The sequence below is a fragment of the Anastrepha ludens genome, chromosome 4, assembly GCF_028408465.1.
Source record: "Anastrepha ludens isolate Willacy chromosome 4, idAnaLude1.1, whole genome shotgun sequence".
NCBI lineage: Eukaryota > Metazoa > Arthropoda > Insecta > Diptera > Tephritidae > Anastrepha > Anastrepha ludens.
In genome coordinates, this window is record NC_071500.1 from 72,616,500 (window position 1) to 72,640,266 (window position 23,767).

General features: G+C 34.5%; 5 protein-coding genes across 6 annotated transcripts; 4 read left to right on the top strand and 1 right to left on the bottom strand.

The window, feature by feature from the left end:
• The first annotated feature begins 1,366 nt into the window (after window positions 1–1,366).
• On the top strand, window positions 1,367–4,366 carry LOC128859774 (syntaxin-8). Its single transcript, XM_054096847.1, has 5 exons — window positions 1,367–1,569; window positions 1,629–1,823; window positions 3,252–3,574; window positions 3,628–3,729; window positions 3,802–4,366. Exons 1-5 carry the CDS (start codon window positions 1,544–1,546, stop codon window positions 3,858–3,860), a joined length of 705 nt encoding a protein of 234 aa, XP_053952822.1. The 5' UTR covers window positions 1,367–1,543; the 3' UTR covers window positions 3,861–4,366.
• A 2,087-nt stretch (window positions 4,367–6,453) lies between these two features.
• Window positions 6,454–8,397, bottom strand: LOC128859773 (cytochrome b-c1 complex subunit 2, mitochondrial). The gene is made up of 6 exons (XM_054096846.1): window positions 8,237–8,397; window positions 7,972–8,111; window positions 7,609–7,912; window positions 7,016–7,549; window positions 6,730–6,951; window positions 6,454–6,672 (listed from the first exon to the last, which is right to left on the bottom strand). The coding sequence occupies exons 1-6, from the start codon at window positions 8,279–8,281 to the stop codon at window positions 6,586–6,588; spliced, it is 1,332 nt and encodes a 443-aa protein (XP_053952821.1). The 5' UTR covers window positions 8,282–8,397; the 3' UTR covers window positions 6,454–6,585.
• Window positions 8,398–8,722: 325 nt separating this feature from the next.
• LOC128859775 (TOM1-like protein 2) lies at window positions 8,723–15,697 on the top strand. Of its 2 annotated transcripts, XM_054096848.1 has the most exons (9): window positions 8,723–8,953; window positions 11,708–12,159; window positions 12,224–12,298; window positions 12,356–12,525; window positions 12,590–12,879; window positions 12,939–13,017; window positions 14,119–14,218; window positions 14,396–14,446; window positions 14,676–15,697. In XM_054096848.1, the coding sequence occupies exons 1-9, from the start codon at window positions 8,902–8,904 to the stop codon at window positions 14,874–14,876; spliced, it is 1,470 nt and encodes a 489-aa protein (XP_053952823.1). In that variant the 5' UTR covers window positions 8,723–8,901; the 3' UTR covers window positions 14,877–15,697. The 2 variants fall into 2 exon arrangements, with proteins under 2 accessions (XP_053952823.1, XP_053952824.1); XM_054096849.1 differs by lacking the exon at window positions 14,396–14,446.
• Window positions 15,698–16,224: 527 nt separating this feature from the next.
• LOC128859776 (uncharacterized) lies at window positions 16,225–17,231 on the top strand. Its single transcript, XM_054096850.1, has 2 exons — window positions 16,225–16,370; window positions 16,455–17,231. The coding sequence occupies exons 1-2, from the start codon at window positions 16,292–16,294 to the stop codon at window positions 17,066–17,068; spliced, it is 693 nt and encodes a 230-aa protein (XP_053952825.1). The 5' UTR covers window positions 16,225–16,291; the 3' UTR covers window positions 17,069–17,231.
• Window positions 17,232–19,161: 1,930 nt separating this feature from the next.
• Window positions 19,162–23,611, top strand: LOC128859777 (rootletin). The gene is made up of 7 exons (XM_054096851.1): window positions 19,162–20,201; window positions 20,337–20,513; window positions 20,584–20,734; window positions 22,164–22,325; window positions 22,382–22,719; window positions 22,779–23,073; window positions 23,136–23,611. The coding sequence occupies exons 1-7, from the start codon at window positions 19,300–19,302 to the stop codon at window positions 23,277–23,279; spliced, it is 2,169 nt and encodes a 722-aa protein (XP_053952826.1). The 5' UTR covers window positions 19,162–19,299; the 3' UTR covers window positions 23,280–23,611.
• The last annotated feature ends 156 nt before the right edge of the window (window positions 23,612–23,767 follow it).

Genomic DNA, 23,767 nt, shown 5'->3' on the forward strand with positions numbered 1-23,767 from the left:
CTTAATATTTGACACATACATGGATTAGCTTTGTCCGGTGTTCTCATGTATACCGTCTTACGTTAAATATAAAAAAGTAAATACAACTGGATACCACAAATTATTATAACCTTCAATTCTGAAATTCATTTCAATGTTTTCAATCCTTTATTTTGCGATTTTACAAATCACGTAAAACGTGAGAAAATTTTGGGTAACACAGACTCTTCCAATCCGTAGACTTTATTTTTAACATTTTCAGTTGTAAATTATATTGCATAGCCGCATGGTTTGGTGCGTGTCTACAATTCGGGGAGTGCGTAGGTACGAAGGTCTCTGCATGAAAAAAGAAAATTATTATAGCTGTCGCCCCCGGTAGGCAATGACAAACCTCCGAATGTATTTCTGCCATGAAAAAGCTTCTCATAAAAAACGATTTGCCGTTCAGAGTCGGCTTTAAACTGAAGGCCCCACCATTTGTGGAACAATATCAAGACGCACGCCACAAATAGGATGAGGCCAAAAACCTAACAGAAGTGTACGCGCCAATTATTTATTTATTTTTTAATTATATCTATCTAAATATTTAATTTTTCACTAAGAGCAACTTCAAAGATTCGTGTCGAATGCTTAACGCGCTCTCTAGTTTTCAGACTTTTCAGAAAATGGGGAAGCTATTGTTAATTATTAATTATTGATGATTATGCCAAATTGTCAGTATTTTTTAAGGCAAAGATAAAAGATTGTCTTCGCTTCATTTTGTCTGAAAGATGTAAAGCACAGTGATGATTTTCTTTATTTGTGCGTATTTTTTAATGTCTTTATTTGTTTTCTATAAATATACAGACTTAAATTTTTTGTCCGATTTGTTACTTTTGGTTTGGGACGGAAAAAGAGTTAGGACAGTTCGGAAGCACACTAAAAGCAAACTTGTGACTGAGCAAACACAAAGCAGAGAACGTCACAAAGTATGCGAACGACATGGAATCAGAAAAATATGATTTGTTTAGTGGATTTTCTCATTTTTTTACTGGCCAAGAAATCCAAAAAATGACAATGTTAATAAAAAAATGTATACTCCTCTGGAGCACTCATTTCCATATTTTCTTATAACTTAAAATGAAAATGATTGCTCCTAATTTACAACCATTCTTTCATCCAACCCTGTTTCTTCGTGTCATCCGCTTTTTTGTTTCGCACGTTAACAGTACGACGATCACACCTACGGACTAGGCACAAATCGCTGAGAATTGTGCCCTTTACCAAAATCCAGAGCAGATCTATTAATGAATACGCTTTGCTTAAATCATAATTGGAATAACATCGATAACAAAATAAAACACGATAACTACAAAGTATTATCGATTTTCGTTCTACAGCTCTATATCATATGATTAAAAACATAGTGATAAACATTCAGAAGGCAGTATTTTTATTTTCATAATCAAATTAATCATTAAAAAATAACAAAAGCTTTAATATTTATATTTTAAAGTATCACTCTATGAACTATATTCGGTAGTTTTTATAGGATACAAAATCAGATTTATATGAATAATTAAAAATGTCGCTCCTAGAAGTTGACTCATGGTAATGTTACTAAAAAGTACGTCGCTGATAAATTAATTTATAGATTTGATCAATTGCAGGTCAAGAGAATGCGAAGCATGTTCAACGCTTAGTGAATCAATTAAACTGAAATTGGCAAAGCGCGAAAAAGGCCAAAAAAATTCGGTACAATACAACCGCCTTACAGCCGCAATACAGACTGAACTAAAACAGTTCGAGGGTGAAGTAAAAGAACTTAAACAGAAGCTGCGCTTACTGGAGGATGCCCAGTCAATGTATGGTTTGGTTAAATACAATTTATAACTCCTTATTTATCTAATTGCATCCAGAATGCCCAAGCTTATTCTAATTTTGTTCACATATCGTTTGTATGTAACAGCATAAATGAATTGAGATATATTTCGATATTTATATACCAAAATGCTGGGAACGATTAGGAAGTCGATTTAATCACGTATGTTCGCCTGCCAGTCCGTGCGCATGATAACTCCAGCAACAATTAATATATAATATATCAATGAAACTTAGGCACATATTACTCCTTATGAGGGTGAGATTCAGCGCAGTAAGCTTGCCTGGTTTACTGATACGGCAGTCGAGAGAACCCTCGTCATTCCGATAAGTAACAACTGAGCATACGTCACACGGTAATTTTCACAAAAGAAAAAAATTACTCAAATTTGGTACAAACGATGAACAAAAAAAATACAACGCGAATAATATTTAGGAAATTAGGCAGTGCTTTGCTCTCCCATCTAATGTTACAAGCTATTACTCCAGAACAAGCTAAGGTATTTCAGCTCAAAAAGGCGAAACCTATGTTGCTGATGTTGTAGCAGTATACTTAGATGTGTAGTGTAGATTACCGATCGCCTTCGTCTAGCTCATCTTACGGCAGGCTCAGAAAACTTGCTGTTTCGACAGGTTGGGTTCAGAGGGAGAGGGGTGTTAGAAGAGTGGGTTTGATGGGGGATGTGAAAAGGTGGTTAGTGTCGTGCTTGGTTGCTTCACATGCCGGACATATGTTTAGTATTTCGGTTTCAATTCTGGATAGGTAGAAGTCTAACCTGCTACAGTATCCAGAACGTAATTATGCTAGGGTTGCACGAGTATCTCGGGGTAGCTGGAGCTCTTCATCTGCTCTGGGTGGTGGTTGGACTACGGCATTCGCGAGTCGAAAGCTGAAGGAGGTGGTAGTGTCTCCCGATGAATGTCGTTAATTGTCTGTCTAGACACTGTCCGGCATAGTAGTTGTCGATTTGTTTTGTCCTTGATCTCGTCGTAGTAATTGAAGAGGTGCCTCCTGACGAGCCGGGAGGCGGCGAAACCTATGAACATACCCACCCACACCCTTCTTTTTTACAAAAGAAAAAAATGTGATATCTCTTTGTAAACAAATCAAAATGATTCAAATTTGGTAAAAGTGATAAACTCAAAAGAAAAGAAAAATGTTTAAATATGAGCACTAATACATCCATTTTTAACTAAATACGTGTATCTCGTGTATCTCGTGTAACTTAATAAAAATCGTCCAAAATTATTACTCCTATTGTTTCCCACCTCCTTTATATTCGACATAAATATTGAAATCCATGGTTAGCTATGTCCGTCCGTCTGATGTCACAACTTATACCTCTCATTGTCTATGGGTTTTTAGGTTTTAAAATTTAGCTCTTCTTAACTAAATTTTTATTTTTATGTAGAGCTCCTGAAGAGGTTATTCTCAGAAAGCAACAAGTGGATGCACTTCAAACACAGCTTGCACAAGTACATCGGAAAATAACGCAAGACACAAATTGGGAGCGGGCGGAACTGTTTGCTCAATCGCCCGTCGATACTGATAGAGCTGGCGGCTCAACTGAAAATGCATTTCCAACAAACAATGTAAGTGATGTCAACGCTTTGAAACAGCGGCAAATCGACATTCTGGAGAGGCAAAATCGAGGTTTAGAGATTTTATCTCAAACAATCTCGAGACAAAAAAATCTCGCTTCACAATTAGGTCAAGAAGTAGGAAACCAAAATGGTAATTCTAATATCTGAGGTGTTAACGGGTTGCTAAATTTATTAAATTTTCAGATATACTAGATAATTTGGCAGATACTATGGAAAGGGTTGATGCGCATGTACATGTTGAAACAGGCAATATCAGCGAAGTAGATCGAAGGGATAGCACATGGGGTAGGCTTGATACAGCAGTTTATTCACAGCAAAAATAAAAATAAAAAAATTATAAAATTTCTCTTCTTTCAGGCTACTGGTTGATAATAATTGTTTTGTTTGTTGCCATTATTATTGTGGCAGTCGTTTAATTTGTGAACGCATATTAAAGTGGAAAATATTTTCCAAAACGTGTGATAAGATAAACACCTTTTTTATGTTTAACGTTGAAGCGAAATCAAGAGTCAAGGGAGTCAATTAGAAAGTATAAGAACTACATTTGTAAATAACCTAAATAAAGCGGAAAGAAGTAGCACGTTCATATTACCGAAATTAAGAATTGAAATGTTAGATATGAAGTAGATGATAGATGGTGAAATAGAGATGCAACGATACATTGATACATTTCGCTGCCAACAGGAAAATAAAGTACGGGACCCGCTCGTTTAGTGAACTAATTCAGACAGGGTCTGTTCATATAAACGAATTGTTCATATATATATATATATATTTTTTTTATTATTAGTATTTTCATTGCAACTAGTATAACATTACATATTTATACTAACGAGCAATTTTTGTGGAGTTTTGTTACAACAAATAATTTGAGTTAATCCTCAGCAAAATACAATTCATACTTTTAACTGATTTTTATTTATTTATTAGTTTAAATCTAGAGGTTTTTTACGTTTGAGCCTTCGTTTCCATTTTGTATTATCGTTAAGAATCAAGGCTTCATTGTTCACATGCTTGCTTAGTCGCTCTGCGTGCGACTTTGCAAATTTCTTTATGGTTGCCGTAACCGAATCAATATTGAGGTCACGTTCTAGATCTTGCGTCCTAATATACCATGGAGCACAAACTGCATGCTTGAGTGCCTTAGTCTGAAATCTTTGTATATGCGCTGTGTTAGTATAGCTGGTGCAACCCCATAGCTGAATCCCATAGGTCCAGATAGGTTTGAGAATTTATTTGTAAAGCAGTATCTTATTGTGTGCGGATAACGCTGATTGCTTACCCATTAGCCAATGCATATTTTGGAATTTTAGGTCCAGTTCTTCTCTTTTCTTTTTCACGTGCGCACTCCACCTAAGTTTCGTGTCGAGCGTCATACCTAGATACTTTGCTGTATTAGAGTATGGTACTTTAATGCTGTTTATGTATATTGGCAGGTAGTTGGTCTTTCTGTCCAATTGTATATTTTATTGATAGCAAGCTGAAGTTGTGTAGTAGACTCTATTTCTGTCTTTCCGACGGTTAGTATTGCAGTGTCATCAGCAAATGTTGCTATAAAGCAATTTCTGCTGTTTGGCAGGTCGTAAGTAAAAAGTAGATAGAGAAGAGGTCCAAGCACACTTCCTTGCGGCACACCAGCTTTTATCTCTTTCAGTTCAGAGAACTCATCTTCGTACCTGATGCGAAAATAGCGCTCAGACAGGTAGGTTTTTAAGATATTAAAACATTTTGTTGGCAGTACATTCTTTATTTTCCACAGCAGGCCAGCATGACATATCTACTTTATCGAAAGCTCATATATATGAGATTAAATTAAATGTATATTTACCATTTTATCTCTTATATGATAACTTGCAAAATTGTGTTTTAAGAACTAAAAACATTTTTATTGAAAAATGCATTGTAATAGTGTACAAACATAAACTTTGTTTCACAGTTGCAATTTTAAAATATATGAAGATTTTACTGAATATTAGGAAGTTATGTTAACTGTGTTTTTTTACTGGCGTTTAGTTATATTTGAATTTCATCTGTTGTATAATTTCCGTCAGCCCATTTTATGATTTTATAAAAGGCATCATCATTGCTGTTATTTTAATTTCCACACATTACGCTTAATCTGCGGGAAATATTGAATTGCGTGTCCATCATTGTTTTACGCATTTTTGTGCCTCCCATTAACCATAGTAACAATCTTTTTTGCTATTTTCGTTACGAATTTCTTAAAAGCAAGCGACAGTAGACTTGACAAAAAAAACAAAATAAGTTAGGATGATGTTCACTCTATTGAGTGCGTATAAAATCGAGCGTCTATATATATGAGCGGGTACTGTATAAATATTTCAAAAATATTACTGATTGTCATAATTATATCGGAGTTTTCAATTTTTTACTTAAATAAAGCATAAAATAATGAAGATACTGGGCGGCAATTTGTTTCAAATGCTGTGCATTCCGCTCATTTGCTGCAAGAGTGTACTACTCCTAAAATAATGTATAGATTAATATGCGAAAATGATGCCGATTAAAATTACCTCACAAGATGAAAGTGAGGGATTATAAACAAAGAACGTTGAAACCGTTTTTCTAAAATGTGTGAGTTATGACGTTCTTCCACGAAATGGGCGATATGTTAAGCTTAAGCATGGAATTGGATATCGCTCGTATGATCACCGATAACACATTTGTAGAGATCAATACTTGGTGACAATTTTCCACCATTCTTCTATGCTTGTCCACTTCAATTAATTTGGTCTTGTGTTTATGTAGGCCGAGGGTTGAGTGTTCTCAAATCCAAGGGACAGCCTGACTAGAGTAATCGCTTTTTAAGGACCATCGGCTCGGGATTTCGATGGTAAGTTTTAAAAATTGTCAACGTTGCCAGCTAATGAAGATCACCATGATAAAAACGTAAGCATTAAATGGCTTCCATGTTTAAATTCAAAATTGTTGTCTCATTTATATCTACAAAAAAGTTTAAATTATCCCATAAATAACAATTGAACCATGTAAATTAGTGCACACGATAATGACTAATTTATTCACCCTTCAAGTATTTGGTTACTAAGGGCAAAACGCATATTCTCACTTTTTCGACAGTTTGTTTTTTACAATTTATCAGTATTTCATATTATTACATAATTAAGCTAGATCTGACGCGTATGGTACGTTGGCTAGATTGCCTACGGCTCCAACAGACAGCTTCGATGAACCCACTTTCTTTGCAGCCTAGTTACGGAAAATTTTAAATTAGCTTTATATCAAAGTAATTGCATATAACTTTACCTCCTGCACTTCTTGCTGAGTGACGCTATCGACAGCCGCTAACAGGGCATCAATGTTCTGCACCTGTTTAGTATGGACACCCTGTACACCAATTTCGTGGAGTAAAGAGCTGTCTGTAGAATAGCTTTCCAACAAAGCAGATTTTAGCAGAGCTTTTCCACGATTAATATCATTAGCTGATACAGATCCCGATTTCAAAGCACGTGTCAAAGCATCTACCGCCTGACAAATATAGTTCCGTACATATATGTATATTCAAATTAATTTTATTAAATAAATCACTTACCTTGCCAATGTGCTGAACATCGGTAGACACCAAAAATCCGAAGAGTCCAGCATCAGCGTAAGATGCATTGAGTGCAGAAAACGAAACGGCTGCGTCAGTTACAGCGCCTTGCAAAGCTTTGCCGAAAGAACCACTAGCATTGCCTCGTTTAGTGGCAGCTGGAGCACCTACAGCTTCCTTTAAAACAGCAAATGCTAAAGCCTCCTTTTGGTTTATTAGTGAACCACCTTGGCCAGCAACAGCGACATGAGAAATAACTCCTGCTGTATCCTTGCGAGCATCTCCACCATAATATGCGGCAGAGTCAGATTTTCCCGATTCTGAGGACAACTCCAGATTCTGAGCAAAACCTGACAGTGTGTTGTGGTCGATACCAACTCCAACAACTGCGCAACGGCTGGGAGTAAAGTTGTTAGCAACGTAATGCAGCAGTGATTCACTTGACAATTTTCCAATTTGGAATTTCGGTATGTAGATCGAGTTACCTAGACCCGAACGGAAAGCGGCCTTATGCAATAACTCTACAGCGCGCACCTGCATACAATTTTGGGAATATTAAAGTACATTTTTCAAACTAAGCAGATATGAGTTACTTGTGGTGTTACAGATGCCAATTGATTTTTTATAACTGGAACACTGTCAGCAAGCTCCCAAGGCTTAAATGCAGGCTGAACAAGATCCTGCAAGTATCGCAATCCGGTGTCTATTTGGTCCGAAGTGGTTTCAACGGTGTATGCAACTAACTCCCGATCGGATGTTGCACTTAAGCTACCACCAACTTGTTGGATATGGCGATTTATAGCAAAAGCAGTAGAGTTTTTGGTAGATAAATTAGTGGCAGTACGCAACAAATGTGCAGCGCCCTGGTTTTCATAGCTTTCATTGCGCGACCCAGCACTAAAACAGTATATAGTCAAATACAAGGCAATGCCAATATCTTTCAAGAGACAACTCACCGGAAAACTATGGATATACGGGTGATTGGCAGGGAAGCTTCAGCAGTGGCAACCACCAATTTGTTATTCAACACAGTTGTTTTAACTTCAGCCGGATGGCCTAATGGACGAGGACACTGGTTTGTGGCCAAACCGCGTTTCTGTAATTCGATAAAAAACAATTTTTCATAAGTACAAAATGGCACACGGAAGTTAATAGTTTTACGTAACCACGGTTGTAGAATTTTGGGTTAGCAAATGTTACTTCATTTCTAATAAAACTTACTGCAATAGAACGGAGGAAGGGCGCTTTATTTGCGTTGCATGCCATCTTAAGGATCTAGTCGTTAATTGCTAATGGCAAAGGAATAAGTCCAATAATTCCAATTTCAGAGAATTTTTTGTTCGGCCTAGTTCTTACACTACACTGACAGCTAAGACGGTGAAGCCTGCCAGTATAGTAGGAAAAAATTCACAACAGATGTCACTGGAGCTTTTAAAGTCAAAAGTAACCGGCTATATTTTCTGTTTATAATTATTGAAACAGAGAACTTTTGATACGTGCTTATATTACAACGTTGCTAACAAGTACGCAAAAAAAAAATTTTAATAATTGTTTAATATTTAAAAAACGTGTTTGCACCTATTACCTTATATGATCTTTTATTTCTTCCGATTACTTGCAGCAGGTTTTTTTTGTCAGCACATATCTTTTTAAAATGAAATGGCAGCACAGTCCACTACGCAAACAAAAACAAAGGCCTTATTTGTCATTTGACGAACGTCATTTCGGGATAAACGATTAAATGGCCAAGTGGTGAAGAAAAGAAATATAGAAAAAATAAGTGATTGTGTTTCTGTGCTGTTTTATGTTTTTACTGAAAATAAAGTGAAGAACCAATATTATACGAGTATACTGTTTCAACGCTTTGTACTAATTAAAAAAAAGAAATGGCATCCTTCTTTAACAATCCATTTTCAACGCCAATTGGACAACGAATAGGTAATTTAATTATATGAGTTTTAGATAAGAAAAAGGGTAGGCGATAAGTATCCAACAGTAATTAAAACAAATTTGATTGTTACATGCGAATATAATATTTGATAGTCTATAAAATATAAAAAGAAATGAGGTTGGTAGCAGATACAATAACTTTTTTCGCAATGCTTATATGAAAAGCATATACATATATATGCAAGTCGGCAAATGTGTATTCTATAATATATGGAAATAGTATATAAAATAGTGCATCAAAGTTTGTGTAAATGTAGCAATAAGTTGTCAGTTAAGTTGTATTGTACAATGTATTTTGTTCAAACGCTTAATTCGCAATATTTGTGTGCATATGTATTTGTACATCCATATGCACATACTATAATCTATAATGGAAATAAATTCCAATATAGTTGACTCACGCACAGAGCTTGTTATGCACTAGGGAGCCCTTTAACCGACGTTATCTATACAGATTTTGTTACTATTCTAAATATGCTAATCTAATAAATAAAGAGGCAAAAACTTAGCTCGAAATGCCAAAATGAAATACGATAAACGTATGACAAGATCATCTGAATTCTCTTAAACGTGAGTCTGACTTTCACAGAGGTATGTAAATTAACTAGAAAAAAAAACACTTCTGATTTGTTAGTAATGCACTTTATTGTGCTTTTGAGGTACATACTTATCGTGATAATTCTTTTATAATTATTTCTTAAATCCATTTTTTGTTTAATATTCTTATGCATCCGCTTTCACCCATTTACCAATACATAAGTATATCTATGTATCTTTAGTTAACCCCAAATTAACTGCTTTAGATAAGCACCTGTGGAAAAGTTGCGAAACTCAGTTGTCGTGAAATGCCAATGAACAATATTAATTCCAATACATATAATATATACCCTTTCGATCAATAATTTTTTGCCTTTTTTCGACTAGGGCCATAATTTGATCAGTGGACGACTTCAGGTCCAATTGCACTTTTTATTTATATCTCCAATTATTTATTTCCTATACAAACCTATGTCCAGAGTTAAATGGTACAGACGTTAGATAAAATCACAAAATATAAATTATTTGTTTAGTACAATGTGCTTAAGGATAATTTCCAATACCTCTGTGGTAAATTATTTCACAATAAATTATACTTCAATCTATTCAATACAATTCAAGAAAGAATGGAACTCGGTCAAAACGCTATTAATTTGAGCACTAGCATTGCTAACCGTTTAATATAAATTTCAACGAAAAGTATCGAAACTGCGAAGATTTCTACATGTTAAAATCAATTAGCCCAAAAAGGGATAAGCAGTCGATTTTAACTGAAAGGATGTCGAGAAGAAATGAAAAAGCCAAAAGTAACTGACTGACTAAGAAAATTATAAGATGAAATTGGTTCAGAAAAATGTAAGGGGTGAAAAGCAAAACGTAGGAATATTTTCTGCACTCTCTCCAATCGATTTATATGAATAGCGTGATACAGTATCCAGATATCAGCGGCGTAAGCCAATTTAGGCCGAACAAATGAAGAGTATAGAATCATGAGTGTATGTGGGTCAGAGAAGAACGTCTAACAACCAGCATTGCAGGTGATTTTCAAATAATATAATTTATGTGCAAAGTAAAATTGAACTTGAAAAATTGAATTGAAAAAGTGGTTTGGTCAGACTTATTGGACTTATTTAGTGGTTGCTCTAACATCGCTGAATTAGCAAACCATTTCGTTTATGTCCCTAAACATCAAATATGTATGTTCTTATTTTAATAGCCAATGTAGCATTCTTTTTGCCGTGAAAAATCAAAATATAACCAAAATATGCAATATTTTCACTTACATATATAATAATTGAAATAACATTTCACTTTTAATAAAATTGTATCTTCCAATTAACTCATATTTCTACGACGACAATTAATGAACGAACCGAACTAGGTAGGGGCAGTAGACTGTTACAACAACAAAAACAATATAGTGCTATTTTAAATATAAAATGTTTACCTTCTCAAGAAACTGTAGCATTGCAAGGAGATATATGTATTGAACTGAATATTCGACACGAATCTATTACCTCGGCCTCTCGAACCTATTAATATCGGCAGTTTTCATACCGAATTTTGTAGAACACTTCACATTTAAAGTTAATAGTTTAAAACTCATGTTAAACTGTTTTTAACTAACAGTTAAATTAGGTTATAAGAGATAAACAACAGATCAGTTAACAAATAATTATATTCAAATATGTAATATGTATATTAGAGCTTACACCCTTTTTGGGTGTTTGGTCCAGCTCTTCCTCCAATTTTTGGTGTGCGTCTTGATTTGTTCCACAAATGGAGGGACCTACAGTTTTAAACCGACTCCGAACGGCAGATATTTTTTATGAGGAGCTTTTTCATTGCAGAAATGCACTCGGAAGTTTACCATTGCCTACCGAGGGGCAACCGCTATTATAAAAAAACACGATTTCTATCATTTGGTGTTTCATACACGGAGGTTTCTGACCTGCGCACTTCCGAATGGCGAATTACGCACCAACCATTCCGTTATGGCAAATCCATGTGCATATTCTTTAATTTCTCACGTTCATGCTAACTTAATGTCAACAATAAACTTACTGATGAATTGCACTATTTACCATAGTATTTATCACTTTTACACTAGATTTATAAAAGGGGGGTACTTTTTGCATTTTAAGAATATAAAATTAGATTTAATAAAAGTACACTTTTAAAAATTTCACTGATTTTATTTTTTAGAGCAAGCTACCGATAGCTCTTTGGCTTCCGAGAATTGGGCCTTGAATATGGAAATATGCGATATGATTAACGAGTCTTCGGATACGGCACGTGATGCAATGAAGGCTATACGGAAGAGACTCTCGCAAAATGCTGGCAAAGATAATCAAGTAATAATGTATACTTTAACCGTGTTGGAGACTTGCGTGAAGAACTGTGGTAAAGCACTTCATGTATTGGTTGCTCAGAAAGATTTCATTCAGGAACTGATCAAATTAATTGGACCCAAAAATGATCCGCCAGCCGTAATGCAAGAAAAAGTATTAAGCCTAATTCAAATTTGGGCAGATGCTTTTAAGAATCAACCTGATTTGAATGGCGTTACACAAATGTATATGGAGTTGAAGAATAAGGGAATCGAATTCCCTCAGACGGATATAGAAAACTTGGCACCAATTTACACACCCCAGCGTGTAAGCAACTAACTTTAGGATCGTGTATGCATATATGTTATTAATTATAATTATATATTTATAGAGTGTACCCGAGCCACCGCCGCAGCATGTTCAGCAAACAATTTCCCCACAGCATGCCATGCCTATCGCTCCACATGTAAAATCAAACAGAATATATAATTTAAATATGATTTCATGCGAATTTCCTCTTTAGAGCAATGGACCCACCGTTTTAAGTGCAGAACAAACGACTAAATTAAAATCAGAGTTGGAAATCGTGGCACATAATATGTCTGTATTGGGTGAAATGCTTACCGAGCTGAAACCTGGTCAGGAGGATCAGGACGACTATGCTTTGTTAACAGAATTAACAGCCACTTGCAAGTATGAGGCGAGATCTTATATTTAACCATTAAACACATATGTAATTAAAATTGATAATTTGAAGAGAAATTCAGGGCCGAATTGTGGATTTAATTGGACGAATTAACGACGATGAACTTACTGCTGAGTTACTACGCCTTAATGATGAACTAAATAACTTATTTTTACGTCATCAACGATATGAAAAGAACCGATCAAGTAGTAGTGCTACATCGCCTTCGGCTATACTAGGCGCTGCAATTGGTGCTCCGCCCTCATCTAGTGCCTCACAAGCTGGTGCAGTATCAAATGATCCACGGTTAATTGATCTGGATGCCAAGGTCGACAAGCTATCGAATTCATTCAACTATATGAGTAATGGGCTTTAATTTCACTTCAATTACTCGTAGACTAACTTAATATTCGTTTTTTAGATACAGGCGCAGCTAAACCCCAAAATAAAGATGTTGATGAGTTCGACATGCTGGCTCAATCGCGGACCGACACGAATAAGTAGATATATTTTTTTATTACTATTATATTTGAATACTATTTATATTATCACATAAGCGAGATAATCGAATCGGCTTGCGGTTATTGATTTTCTCGTTTACGCTGTCAGCTTTAATATTACTTAAAAAGCGAGTCAAGTTTGTGTACTTTTTTCATTCAAGCTAATTAATTCATATTTAGTTTGGATAATTAATAAGCAGGTTGTGTAGTTATTTTCCGATTGAGTTTCAATGCAATTGCCAGAAAATTTCAATGAATTCATTGGAAAGGAAGCTCGAATATTATTGAAATGGAAATTTCTTAAATTGGCAGGTAATATTAAGAAATTGTTAGAATTCAAGAAAAGGCGGCACTAGTGTTGCAAGCAAATATCGCATCAGCTTGTATTTTTGTATTTTATTATAAAAAAATAATAGACCCAAGCAATTGTTGTTGTAGCAGCATAAATATACTGGGAAGGCTGCTGAAGTGACAGTCCTCGTTCTGTTAACGTAGAACCGGCTAAGCAACTATCTAAATTTATAATGGCTGAAAACAACAAAAATAGAGATAATCTGGCATGTGAGTTTTCTCACCTCCACACTTTAAATACTGTATGTTTATTTTCTATAGCAGGTATTAATTTTTATCAATAATTGCATATCGATGGTGCTATTGTAGGATGCCCAATTTTGTTTTTTGGAAAAATTATTCTAGTGCAACCGTTCCATGTCATAAGTCAAAATGCAATATAACTTCTGATTTTCTGATAAAGTGCGATTAATTATGTATGTAAATGCAATTCACCGAAAATATATATACGTTTTAAAAAAATATTATTGCATTTATAAATATTACTTTTTCTACAACAAAATCCTAATTGCAAAATGACATTTGGTTAAACAGTTGTTATGTAGGATAGTTACGGTATCCCAAGGCATACTTTTAGGGCAGCTTTTTTAGATATATATGAAACTAGTCCATAAATCTGGAATAAAAACACGAGCAAATCAGGATAGTTAGGACAATTAAAAAAAAAAATACATCTGTTTACTAATTTATTTACTATTTCCATTATCCATTGGTTTTTCGCTTATTTTATCAATGAAAATTCTTTCGCAGCAAAAGCGATCTTTTAAAAGACATTCCCACGGTTGATGCGGCAGCTGGCAGTATTAATTTACCTTTCAAGAGAACCAAGGAAACTTCGGTCATAAGTAAAGTGAGTAAAAATTGTAAAATAATTTTTGGTCTAGTGACCCCAATGTGTACATATATATGCTTATTAAAAGTTTTTTATTTATATGTATGCATATTTTTTATAGCTTTATTATATTAAAATTATATCGCTTATTTTATTATTTTTCGGTTGTGTATTTTTAATATATCGTAATCAAAGCCGGCTCGAGAAACCGAAGTTGATGAAATGGAGGCATGGTTAGGCAGTTCTGTAAGTAATCGGGTTAAACTTTTATTTTTAAGTTTAGTATATTATATACATATAAAGATTCAAATTAAAAAAAAAAAAACAAATATCTCGTGTTATGTATTTTTTTATTTTTATTTTATTTAAATTTTTTTTCAATTTATAGAAGCTTTCTATCCTTACACTTTCTATATGTATGTACGTTCATACATATATACATACGACTTTATATATATACAAATTGATATTACAGAAGGAAGGCGCTGAAGGCTTTGAGGAAACCTTAACTAGCACCGAGTTTGATAAGTTCTTGGAAGAGAGAGCGGCAGCTGCAGAAAATCTTCCCAACTTACCGGGAGCCAACACGAGTACCAGTGTCGCCAATGCCGGTGTAGTAGACAACCAAAAAAAATCTGTTAAAAAGCCCGATGATGATGATCTGCTAATTCTATGAGGATTCACCTCAAAGAATCGCACACATAACATAACCATTTTTTAAATGTCTACAGCTAGCATTCGCAAATACGAAATTGTATTTATTATCATTTAAAAGAGCATCAAAATGTATAATTATGTTTCCCACTTATATTTTAAAAATACGTTATTTACTGTATAAGTATTGTATTGCAGCTAAACAAACTCAGATGTGACATCTTTTTTTGCACCTATAAAATTATGGAGTTTGTGCCTTCAGCATAAGCATACCTAATTAAAAAGAATGAATCTTACTATGCATTTCATGCGTTTATTCGTGGTGGTAATGTATGTGTTGAAATTTCTAATTTGTAATATTCAGCCTTCTTTCAAATCATTACATGTCAAACATATATACATACATATACATATATCGACCAAAGCTCAAAGTTGAATATGTTTAACCGTTGTACATACATTTAAATGTATTGAAAATTATGTAATTCGAAAAAGACTAAGTGTATTATTTCCTTACATTACATTGTATGTCTTTATTTGTTAACATTTTCTGGTAATTTTTTGAATAATTTAAGGTTTGTTATATAATTCAGTAATCTTATATTTAAAATCATATTTTTTTGCTTTGATGTACATAAATATTTACACACGTACATAATAATGGTGATTCCAAAATAAATAGTAGCTGCTTTTCAGTGAACAAAATTGTATCAACTTAAAATTTATTTTGTGCAGTTTAAAAATATATTGTATTCATATTAACTTATTACTATATATTTTATTTATAATTCTTTTGTGGAAAAAACTATCATGTTTAAACATAATAAATACTACTACTACGAAGCATTGTTTTTTGTTTGGTGCAAAGCTTGTATTCCAGAATTCGCAGAGTGTTTTTGTTAATAGCTTTAAGGTAACTTTTTGATCTATAAGCGTTCCTGATTTATATTCGGCCAATGACTATAAATTCAGCAGCATTTCCCAAAATTTTATGGGGTGGTCATAGTACTCAAGTATAGGTAAATATTATATTTATAACTTTATGAAACAACTTATTTCTTTAAACCCTATGAAATATGGTGCTTGACCTCGTAAGTCATAAGGGGTGTCCCGAAAATCACGAAGAATTTTATTTTCACTATGTAGTAAAGTGTTGACAATAAAGAAAGGGTAACGACGGTAATTATATATTGATTAGTCTTTATAAAATATTTTCCTTATGTTGGGTAAAAAAACACGCACGTAAAAATAATAAACCGTTTTGTTTGTATTATACGCGATATTATTCTCTAATGTTAATCTAAAGCTATATTTATTGCTATAGTGTGACCCTATCATTATGATAACGTAATGTAATCATCAGCTGTTAATTATTTTGATTTGTTCATTGCAATTTCATAAGCATCAATGCACTAATTCTTTGCCTGGACAAAGTTGATGATGGATTCAGTTTATTTAAAGAAACTTTTACTAAAAAGTTCTGAAGCAGACTGCAAAAGGCATATTTATCTACATAGTGAGTGGCACGATAATGCCGTTGATTTATATCTAAAAGACTCGAAAGCAGAATTATATTACAAAGGCCATATCGCCCCAATAGATTTCGAGGAACCGGCTGCGGAATTAGATATTCCACTAAATGACTTCCGTGCAGAGTGTAAAAATGTATTAACCAGTGATATCGGGTTGCCAAGCTTTGAAGTAGAACTGGATGGTGAAAAGAAAATTCTCATTGTAAATAAAAATGACGGATTCTGCATTAGGTATCTGGAAGTAAAGTTAACTGAAGCTGATAAAAATTATGAAATGTTGGATATTGCCCTAAATTTGATCGCCACAGGAAGGGTTGAAAGCGAGAACCAGAGGACAAATGAGGCATTATCGAATCTTGTGGAAGACGTTGAAAAAGTTGTGCAAGAGAAAGAAGAGTGGAAGCAGAAAATGCTAAGGAAATTTCTTGTTGTTTTGAATACCAAAAAAGAAAAAATTTCCATTCTGCAGAAAAAGTTAGAAAACATGGAAAACAGAATGAAGCGAACGCAAGATGTGAATGCGGAAGTTGATGGGAACGGGAGTATAGGTGAACGAATGGAGCAAGATGCGGAGGAGGATTCAAATTCAGATGCACTGGCCAGTTGCAATGAACAGAGTGATTTTGACGCCCCCACACAACGCCTGACTCCACAAATTACTCGGCGTACGGATGAAATGTAGTTTTTTTCAGTATTCTAGGAAACTGACATTCCCAGAACTTAAAAAAAATGTACATAAGTTATGCTTGTAGATGTCTGTTTTTATACTCTTACAATTAATTCATCTAAGATTTTGAAAAACATAAAATTTGATATCTTAAAAACTATTGAAAATTTGATCTTTAGCCTTTGGTTCTTTATTTCCGCAAAAAATGTAAAATGTTTATTATTTACATTTTTTGTAGACGCATATACTTATACATTTACTATGTACACATATGGTCATTAAAATAGGTATTCCCACGTTTATACGGTAATTCAAATTTTTTAAATTAACAGATATTGTATCGGTATTAAATGGTATTTATTTTATAGATTAATATGACAAATATAAATAATAATTTAAGGATCCTTTAAAACTTCAACTAGTAAGAATAGGAACTAAAAGGAAATATTTGTGTGGTCATTAAAATAGGTACGAAATACAAATAGACCCAATACAAAAAGAACTTGGAGATTTAAAAAAAATGCTATTTAAATTAAGTTTAATCAATAAGCACTGTGTTCACCACGATTGTCAATGACTATTTGTATTCGATTTGGCATAGAATTGATAATCCTACAGCAAGTTTCTATGGGAGTGGAATATCATAGTTCTCGGATTTATTGCCATACATCCTTATTTTTTAATGTTGCCCTCCCAATTCTCTACTTTAAATTTCTCCAAAGGTTTTCAACGTGGTTTAGGTCGGGTAATTGTCTCTGCCAATCCATAACTTTACATTATTTTGTTAAAATCATTCAAGTAATAACATTAAGGTGTGTTTTGCTATCATCTAACATAAAAAGCCACCGAAGTGGCATATTCTCCTCAGCAAATGGTATCATCACTTCTTGAGTGTGTCATTGTAAATAAATTTGCCTTTTTTATTGGATATGAGGTGAATAGATCCTACTCCATATCAAGAGATACTCCGTTGTACAATTTTTTGGTTCAAGTGGCGTTCTCTAAGCAGTCGTTATTTTTTATTATTTCACGATTCCTTCAAGGATTAATAAAAAATTATAATAATTGGTGCTTATACCGATTGCTGTTTGTCGAGGTGTAACCACTATTAGAAAAAATTGTTCTATTAGTTAGTGTTTCGTGACCGGGTTTTCGAACCAGTGCTCTTCCGAATAGTAGTCACCTCCAATACATTCAGGTACGGCAGCCGCGTAAATCTACAAATACTAATAAATATGAAACTCTAATTTAAATAGTTATCACTATCAATACCTAACATTTTATTATTATGTGGACTAGTTTATTTTTATTTCTATTAAAATTTAAAATTTTGTATACTAAAACCTTTCAAAAAATTCACCACAGTTAAACTACGCTAGTATTGAAAAATTAATTAGGATATTATTTACACAACTCCATTGCGCCATTATTATTTCCTGTTCTTTTTATTATAACCAGCGTATTGTTGTCAACTGAACATACCTAGAGCAATGAACGTAGAGCAACCATGGTTCAATTATAGAACGTAAATACATGTACGTAAAATAAAATGTGTTTAAGTTCTCTGGTTGCTCTAGGTATATTCAGTTGACAAAAATACGCTGGTTATAATAAAAAGAACGTAAACTGAAATGTATTTACGTTCTCTGGAGCAATTTTGCCCTTTACAGTAACTTCACGTTACGGCACATATTGGGATTCAATTTAAGTTTGTGGAAATCAAATTCATATTTATTTCGGATATTTTATTCCAATTCAATTAATTATAGCATATTTCAAGTATATTTGAACTATTTTTACAAATACTTAAGGAATTTACATTGAAAAGGCTGGCATGCACATGGTTCTAACTTAAATTGTTAATCATTGTTTTGGTTTTTTCATCCCTACTATTTAAAATTGGGAAACTACTATTCTTAGCATAAACATTTCCCATACATATGTATATGGGGAATGTTGCTGAAGTAACAGTCCTTGGCCGGATATAAATCCGGGTCGTTCCGGTAACGTAGAACCGACTGCCGTGGGAACGCGCTTCGGTTACTAAAGTTGTAATGGCGGCTGATGGCGGTGTTGAGATCGCACAACAAATTGTACAGTGAAATCTAGCTATTTGCTACGAAATACAACAAAGCGAAATTGTAATAAAATTAATTAATTACTTTGGTGTCCGCAAGTTTGTTTACTTCAATTATTTGAATTTACAAATTAGTAGTTTGATAGAAAACCCGCGGTAACGGCGTGTAATGAGTGATTCGGATGATACTGATATTTTGCTGTTAATACCACCAAATTACTTTGCCACTGCTACGCCCGAGGAATTGAAAGAGTTTCACACAATTAATTCGGCTGCAATTAGTCCAATAACTGCAGTTAATTGGAATGACATTTTTTTGAATGTATCAAATACGAGTAGTAATACACCTTATTCAGAGAAACATCGTCAATTAATGGAGGTAAATCTTACCGAGTCTAAAAATTATATGGAACCCGCAATTCAGAAAACTCTTGATGTGCTAGCTGCAAATAGAAGCGCTGAATTGAAAGAAATTAATTCGCGTTTGAAAGTAATGGAACGTGAAAAAGATTACCATTTTATAGCACCTTCTGATATATCTACGATATCAAATAGCACACAAGCAGAGCGCAATAAAAGGGAGGGTCTGGTTCACTCTACCCCAAAATGCTTGCCTGGTACTGATCGGCTTTATAATAACGACGCTGGAAGTATTTTAACAGAGATTGATCATTTTTTGGGCGACCGAAATCGAGAGCAAGTAACTAATGCATGTTCAATTTCAAATCAGCAAGTTCCGGACAATTCAGTTGCAAATGAAAAAACACAGACCACAAAAGATAATCGTTATCAATTAACTTATCCAGAAATGAGAGCGACTCTATGTGCAGATACGAATCTAATTAGTCTAAGTGAGATCTGGGGCAAAAGCGGGCAGGGTACTGCTATTTCTTGCACTGCTCCACAACATTCCGTGCATATAGAAGAGCAACTTCGGCGCCAGCATCTTGAGCGCACCGTACATTCATTACAGACGCGTCTTCTAGAGTATCAACAAAGGTTGTCGGTGGCCATAGAAGTAGATCGTGCCAAAGATGCAGCAATCTGCAATGCGCAATCCGTTTGTAATGGGTAAGAAAACTTCTTCTTTAAATGGATTTTGTTGTTTCTAAATGCCAAACTTTTTCCTTGATTTAACCATTAAACATAATTCTGAATGGGATAATCTCTATTTCCAATGAGTTTATAACATTTGTTTATATATAGATTAGATGCAGAAGTTCATCAATTGCGAGAAAATGTAGCAACACTGAAGGCAGACAAGGCAGAGTTTAACATTAAAATGGAATCACTTCAAAAAGAATTGGCGCAAGCTGTAAATTTAGTAACTAAATTTCAGGACAAAAGTGAGAAGCTGGAAAATGAGCTCATTACCTCATCCAAGTAATGTTTGTAGTCATTAATGAATTTTAGACACATACACATCTAAATTTATATTTCAAACATAAATTAGGAAGACTAATGAATGTACTAATATGTATAAGCAACAAATAGAGGAGCTTGAGGTAAAGATTCATGGGTTCAAAAGATCGGAGGAATTCGCTACAAACGAATTGAATAAATTTAAAGATAAACTTGTGAAAGTGGATTATCTAAATGAAAAGGTAAGAAACATAAATAAAACTTAAATTATGATATTCTGCAGCAACTTCTGTTGTGAATGCCGTTTAACTGCAGCCATATGAAACGTGTAATTTCGACGGGGTCGGATCGAAGGGAAAAGTGGCGATGGATGACTTTTTTAAAGGCAACTGCAGAGGAGGTTAGTGTCGTGCGGGGTATCTTTTCGTTGTTGTTGTTTTAACAGTAATAGAAGCCCTGACAGTGTAGGGTATATCCCCGGTCGTCTTCGTCTGGCTCATCTAAAGGTAGGCCCAAGAAACATGCTGTTTCGACGGGTTGGGTCCAGGGGGAGAGGGGTGTTAGATGAGTCGGTTTTAAAGGGCATGTGAAAAGATGGTTAGTTTCGTGCGGGGTGCATTCACTTGCCGGACATATATTTGGTATGTCGGGGTCGATTCTGGATAGGTGGGAGTTTAGTCTGCTACAGTATCCAGAACGTAATTGTGCCAGTGTTACGCGTGTCTTACGGGAAAGCTGGAGCTCTTCATCTGTAATAGGTGATGGTTGGACTCCGATTACGGCACACACAGGACGCGAGCTTAAGAAGGTGGTGCCGGTCACCCGGTGAATGTCGTTTATTGACTGTCTAAATACTAGTATAAACTAGGGTATCTTTTCGTGCGAAGGAATGCTTGTTTAGTACTTTGATCTCAAATTTGAATGGTTTGGGGCACTCACAATGCAGCTCACATTTTTGGTTTGCGTTGGTTTCCGGCAACGGTATTCAATAGCTGATATTTAATGATATGACTTCGTTTCTGGTCCGAACTAAAATTATCCACATAGAGCACAATATCGTAATAAAGCTCCGCACTATTTCGTTCTGTAAAGTCTAGAGTTCTAAAAAGTTTTCTTGTTCAAAATGTAACAATGTAGTTAAACATGTTTTGTGTAGCGCTGTAGAGAGCAAATGAAATGATTGGAACATGCATCATCATGACCTATAGTTATTCTTCTTCTCATCATCATCATCATCATAGAAATTGCAGCTCGGAGTGAGCCGGTGCTTCCTTCACAATCGCGCTCCATACGACTTGGTTCAGGAGTATATCACCATCGCCTGTCCATTTCTTGGTGCTCTTCCACGCTTTTTGCTGCCGCTAATAAGAGCGTTCGTAATTCTGCTTTCGTCCATCCTGAGTAGGTGTCCAAACAACCTCAGCGGCTGAAACGCTCAATGTTTTTTTTTGTGTTTTTTTGTTTTGTCTGTTTCTGAAAGATCCATCAGCTTCCCTTACTGGCCCAAATATCCTTAGGATTTTACGCTCAAAGCGGAGAAGGTAGTTCTTTTTGTTAGACGTCAGTACCCATGCTTCGCAGCCATATGTTGCTACTGGTCTTAATAGTGTCCTGTCGATCGACTTTCTTCTTCCATTCTTCTATTAACACAACTTTTGTTTTCAATTTCAGCTCAAAACACGCTGTGATGATTTGGAGAAAGATTGCGCTACATTGAGAAATCAAAAAGAAATATTGCAAGAGCTTCAACAAAAGCAAAAGTCCCGCGCCGATACGTTAGAAACCCAGAAAAAATCTTTGCAGGAAAAAGTAGTGAATCTATCAGAAAGTGAAGTAAATAATTTATTTTAAATTTTAACGCAATTTAAAACTAATTTTTGTTTACTTAGATGAGTTTAAAGAAAAAAATGGAGCTTCAACAAAAAACTCTAAAATCCCATTACCAGCAGCAGCTAGAAAATGCTGTTGAACAGAAAATGAAAGAGTTTCAACAGCAGTTGGATAAGAATGAAGAAATACTAAAACTGGAAGCACGTGAACGTGAACGTTTAATCGCTGAGCGGGCCGTCAAGCAAATAGAACTCATTAACGAAAAAAATGAGATGGAACTCAATTTACTGCAAGAAAAACATAAAGAAGAAGTGGAGTTGTATCGCATTCAACTTGCGAATGCCTCCAAGAAAATTGAAGACCTAGATAACAAATTGAGCGCTTATAAAGCCAAAAGGTAAGTTCATTTTTTATTTAAATACATGGATTTGTTTAACAAAAATAAAATGTTTTTAGAGCTGTTATAGCGGAAAAACTACATGATGTTATGGAAGACCAGTGGCAGAAAGCGCTAGAAATTTTAACGTCACCAAGCAATCAATCGCAGCAAATAAGTAATAATAATACAGACTGTGAATCCATGGTAAATAATGAGAACGATGCATGTAAAGGCGAAAGATATTTTGAAACACCCAAAAAGAATAAAGTGCGAGATAGGATATTGAGAATTAAAGAAAATAATCTAAATAATGTCAACGAGCGGAAAGCTTCACCAGAACCAATTGACAGACTGCAGGCATACATTGAACTGGTATGTATTACATACAAAATAAATGAAGATCTTTTTTTATTCATATTTATTTTCGATTGTAGCTACTTAGCAAGTCACCCAGTGAATTTGATAAATTGGATGAAATTTTAGGGCTGGCTAATAAGTCCAAGATGTCGACATTGAATACTAAATTGGATAAATCTGATAAACGTTTGAATTGCTGCAAACCACCTTGGCGCGGATGAAAAACTTTCATAAGAGTGTTATACACCCACCAAAGTACAAAGTTTAACCACATCCGCATTATTGAAACGAGTTTGTTCGTGATCATGTCGGGAAAAGTTTTTGAAAAACGAAATTCAACCTATGTATATTGCATAAAATGTATTTAATCCTATACTACTTTACACTTAGTTTCCCATTAGCGGATGATTTATTAACAAGGAAGTAAGTACTAATATTGTAATTAGCATATCACTCATATCAGAAAATGTTATGAAGATTAGAAGATTAAATGTATGATTTGATTTTTCCATTAGACCATTCCATTGGTTTGATGGTTGATGATGAACATGAAGACTGGTTTGCTTTTTATGGAGAAATATGGTGTAGTTGTGAGCGAAAATACACTCGAAGCGTTCTATGACAATATCTATTGGGGATTTTGTCGTTTTAATGGATCCTTTTAATCGTTCATGACTGTTGAAACAGACGTCACATGTTGCCTAGTTAT

Excerpts from the sequence above, each read along its gene's own strand:
- LOC128859776 (XM_054096850.1), top strand. The coding sequence starts at position 16,292 with ATGATGGATTCAGTTTATTTAAAGAAACTTTTACTAAAAAGTTCTGAA. Across the intron at positions 16,371-16,454 it reads AAGGCATATTTATCTACATA|ATTTCGAGGAACCGGCTGCG; the intron begins GTGAGTGGCACG and ends TCGCCCCAATAG.
- LOC128859777 (XM_054096851.1), top strand. The coding sequence starts at position 19,300 with ATGAGTGATTCGGATGATACTGATATTTTGCTGTTAATACCACCAAAT. Across the intron at positions 22,720-22,778 it reads AGCGCTTATAAAGCCAAAAG|AGCTGTTATAGCGGAAAAAC; the intron begins GTAAGTTCATTT and ends AAATGTTTTTAG. Across the intron at positions 23,074-23,135 it reads TGCAGGCATACATTGAACTG|CTACTTAGCAAGTCACCCAG; the intron begins GTATGTATTACA and ends TTTCGATTGTAG.
- LOC128859773 (XM_054096846.1), bottom strand. The coding sequence starts at position 8,281 with ATGGCATGCAACGCAAATAAAGCGCCCTTCCTCCGTTCTATTGCA. Across the intron at positions 8,112-8,236 it reads CCTTCCTCCGTTCTATTGCA|AAACGCGGTTTGGCCACAAA; the intron begins GTAAGTTTTATT and ends ATCGAATTACAG. Across the intron at positions 7,550-7,608 it reads TGGCATCTGTAACACCACAA|GTGCGCGCTGTAGAGTTATT; the intron begins GTAACTCATATC and ends AATTGTATGCAG.
- LOC128859774 (XM_054096847.1), top strand. The coding sequence starts at position 1,544 with ATGTCGCTCCTAGAAGTTGACTCATG. Across the intron at positions 1,570-1,628 it reads CTCCTAGAAGTTGACTCATG|GTCAAGAGAATGCGAAGCAT; the intron begins GTAATGTTACTA and ends GATCAATTGCAG. Across the intron at positions 3,730-3,801 it reads TCGAAGGGATAGCACATGGG|GCTACTGGTTGATAATAATT; the intron begins GTAGGCTTGATA and ends CTCTTCTTTCAG.
- LOC128859775 (XM_054096848.1), top strand. The coding sequence starts at position 8,902 with ATGGCATCCTTCTTTAACAATCCATTTTCAACGCCAATTGGACAACGA. Across the intron at positions 12,299-12,355 it reads CCATGCCTATCGCTCCACAT|AGCAATGGACCCACCGTTTT; the intron begins GTAAAATCAAAC and ends TTTCCTCTTTAG. Across the intron at positions 14,219-14,395 it reads AAACTTCGGTCATAAGTAAA|CCGGCTCGAGAAACCGAAGT; the intron begins GTGAGTAAAAAT and ends TCGTAATCAAAG.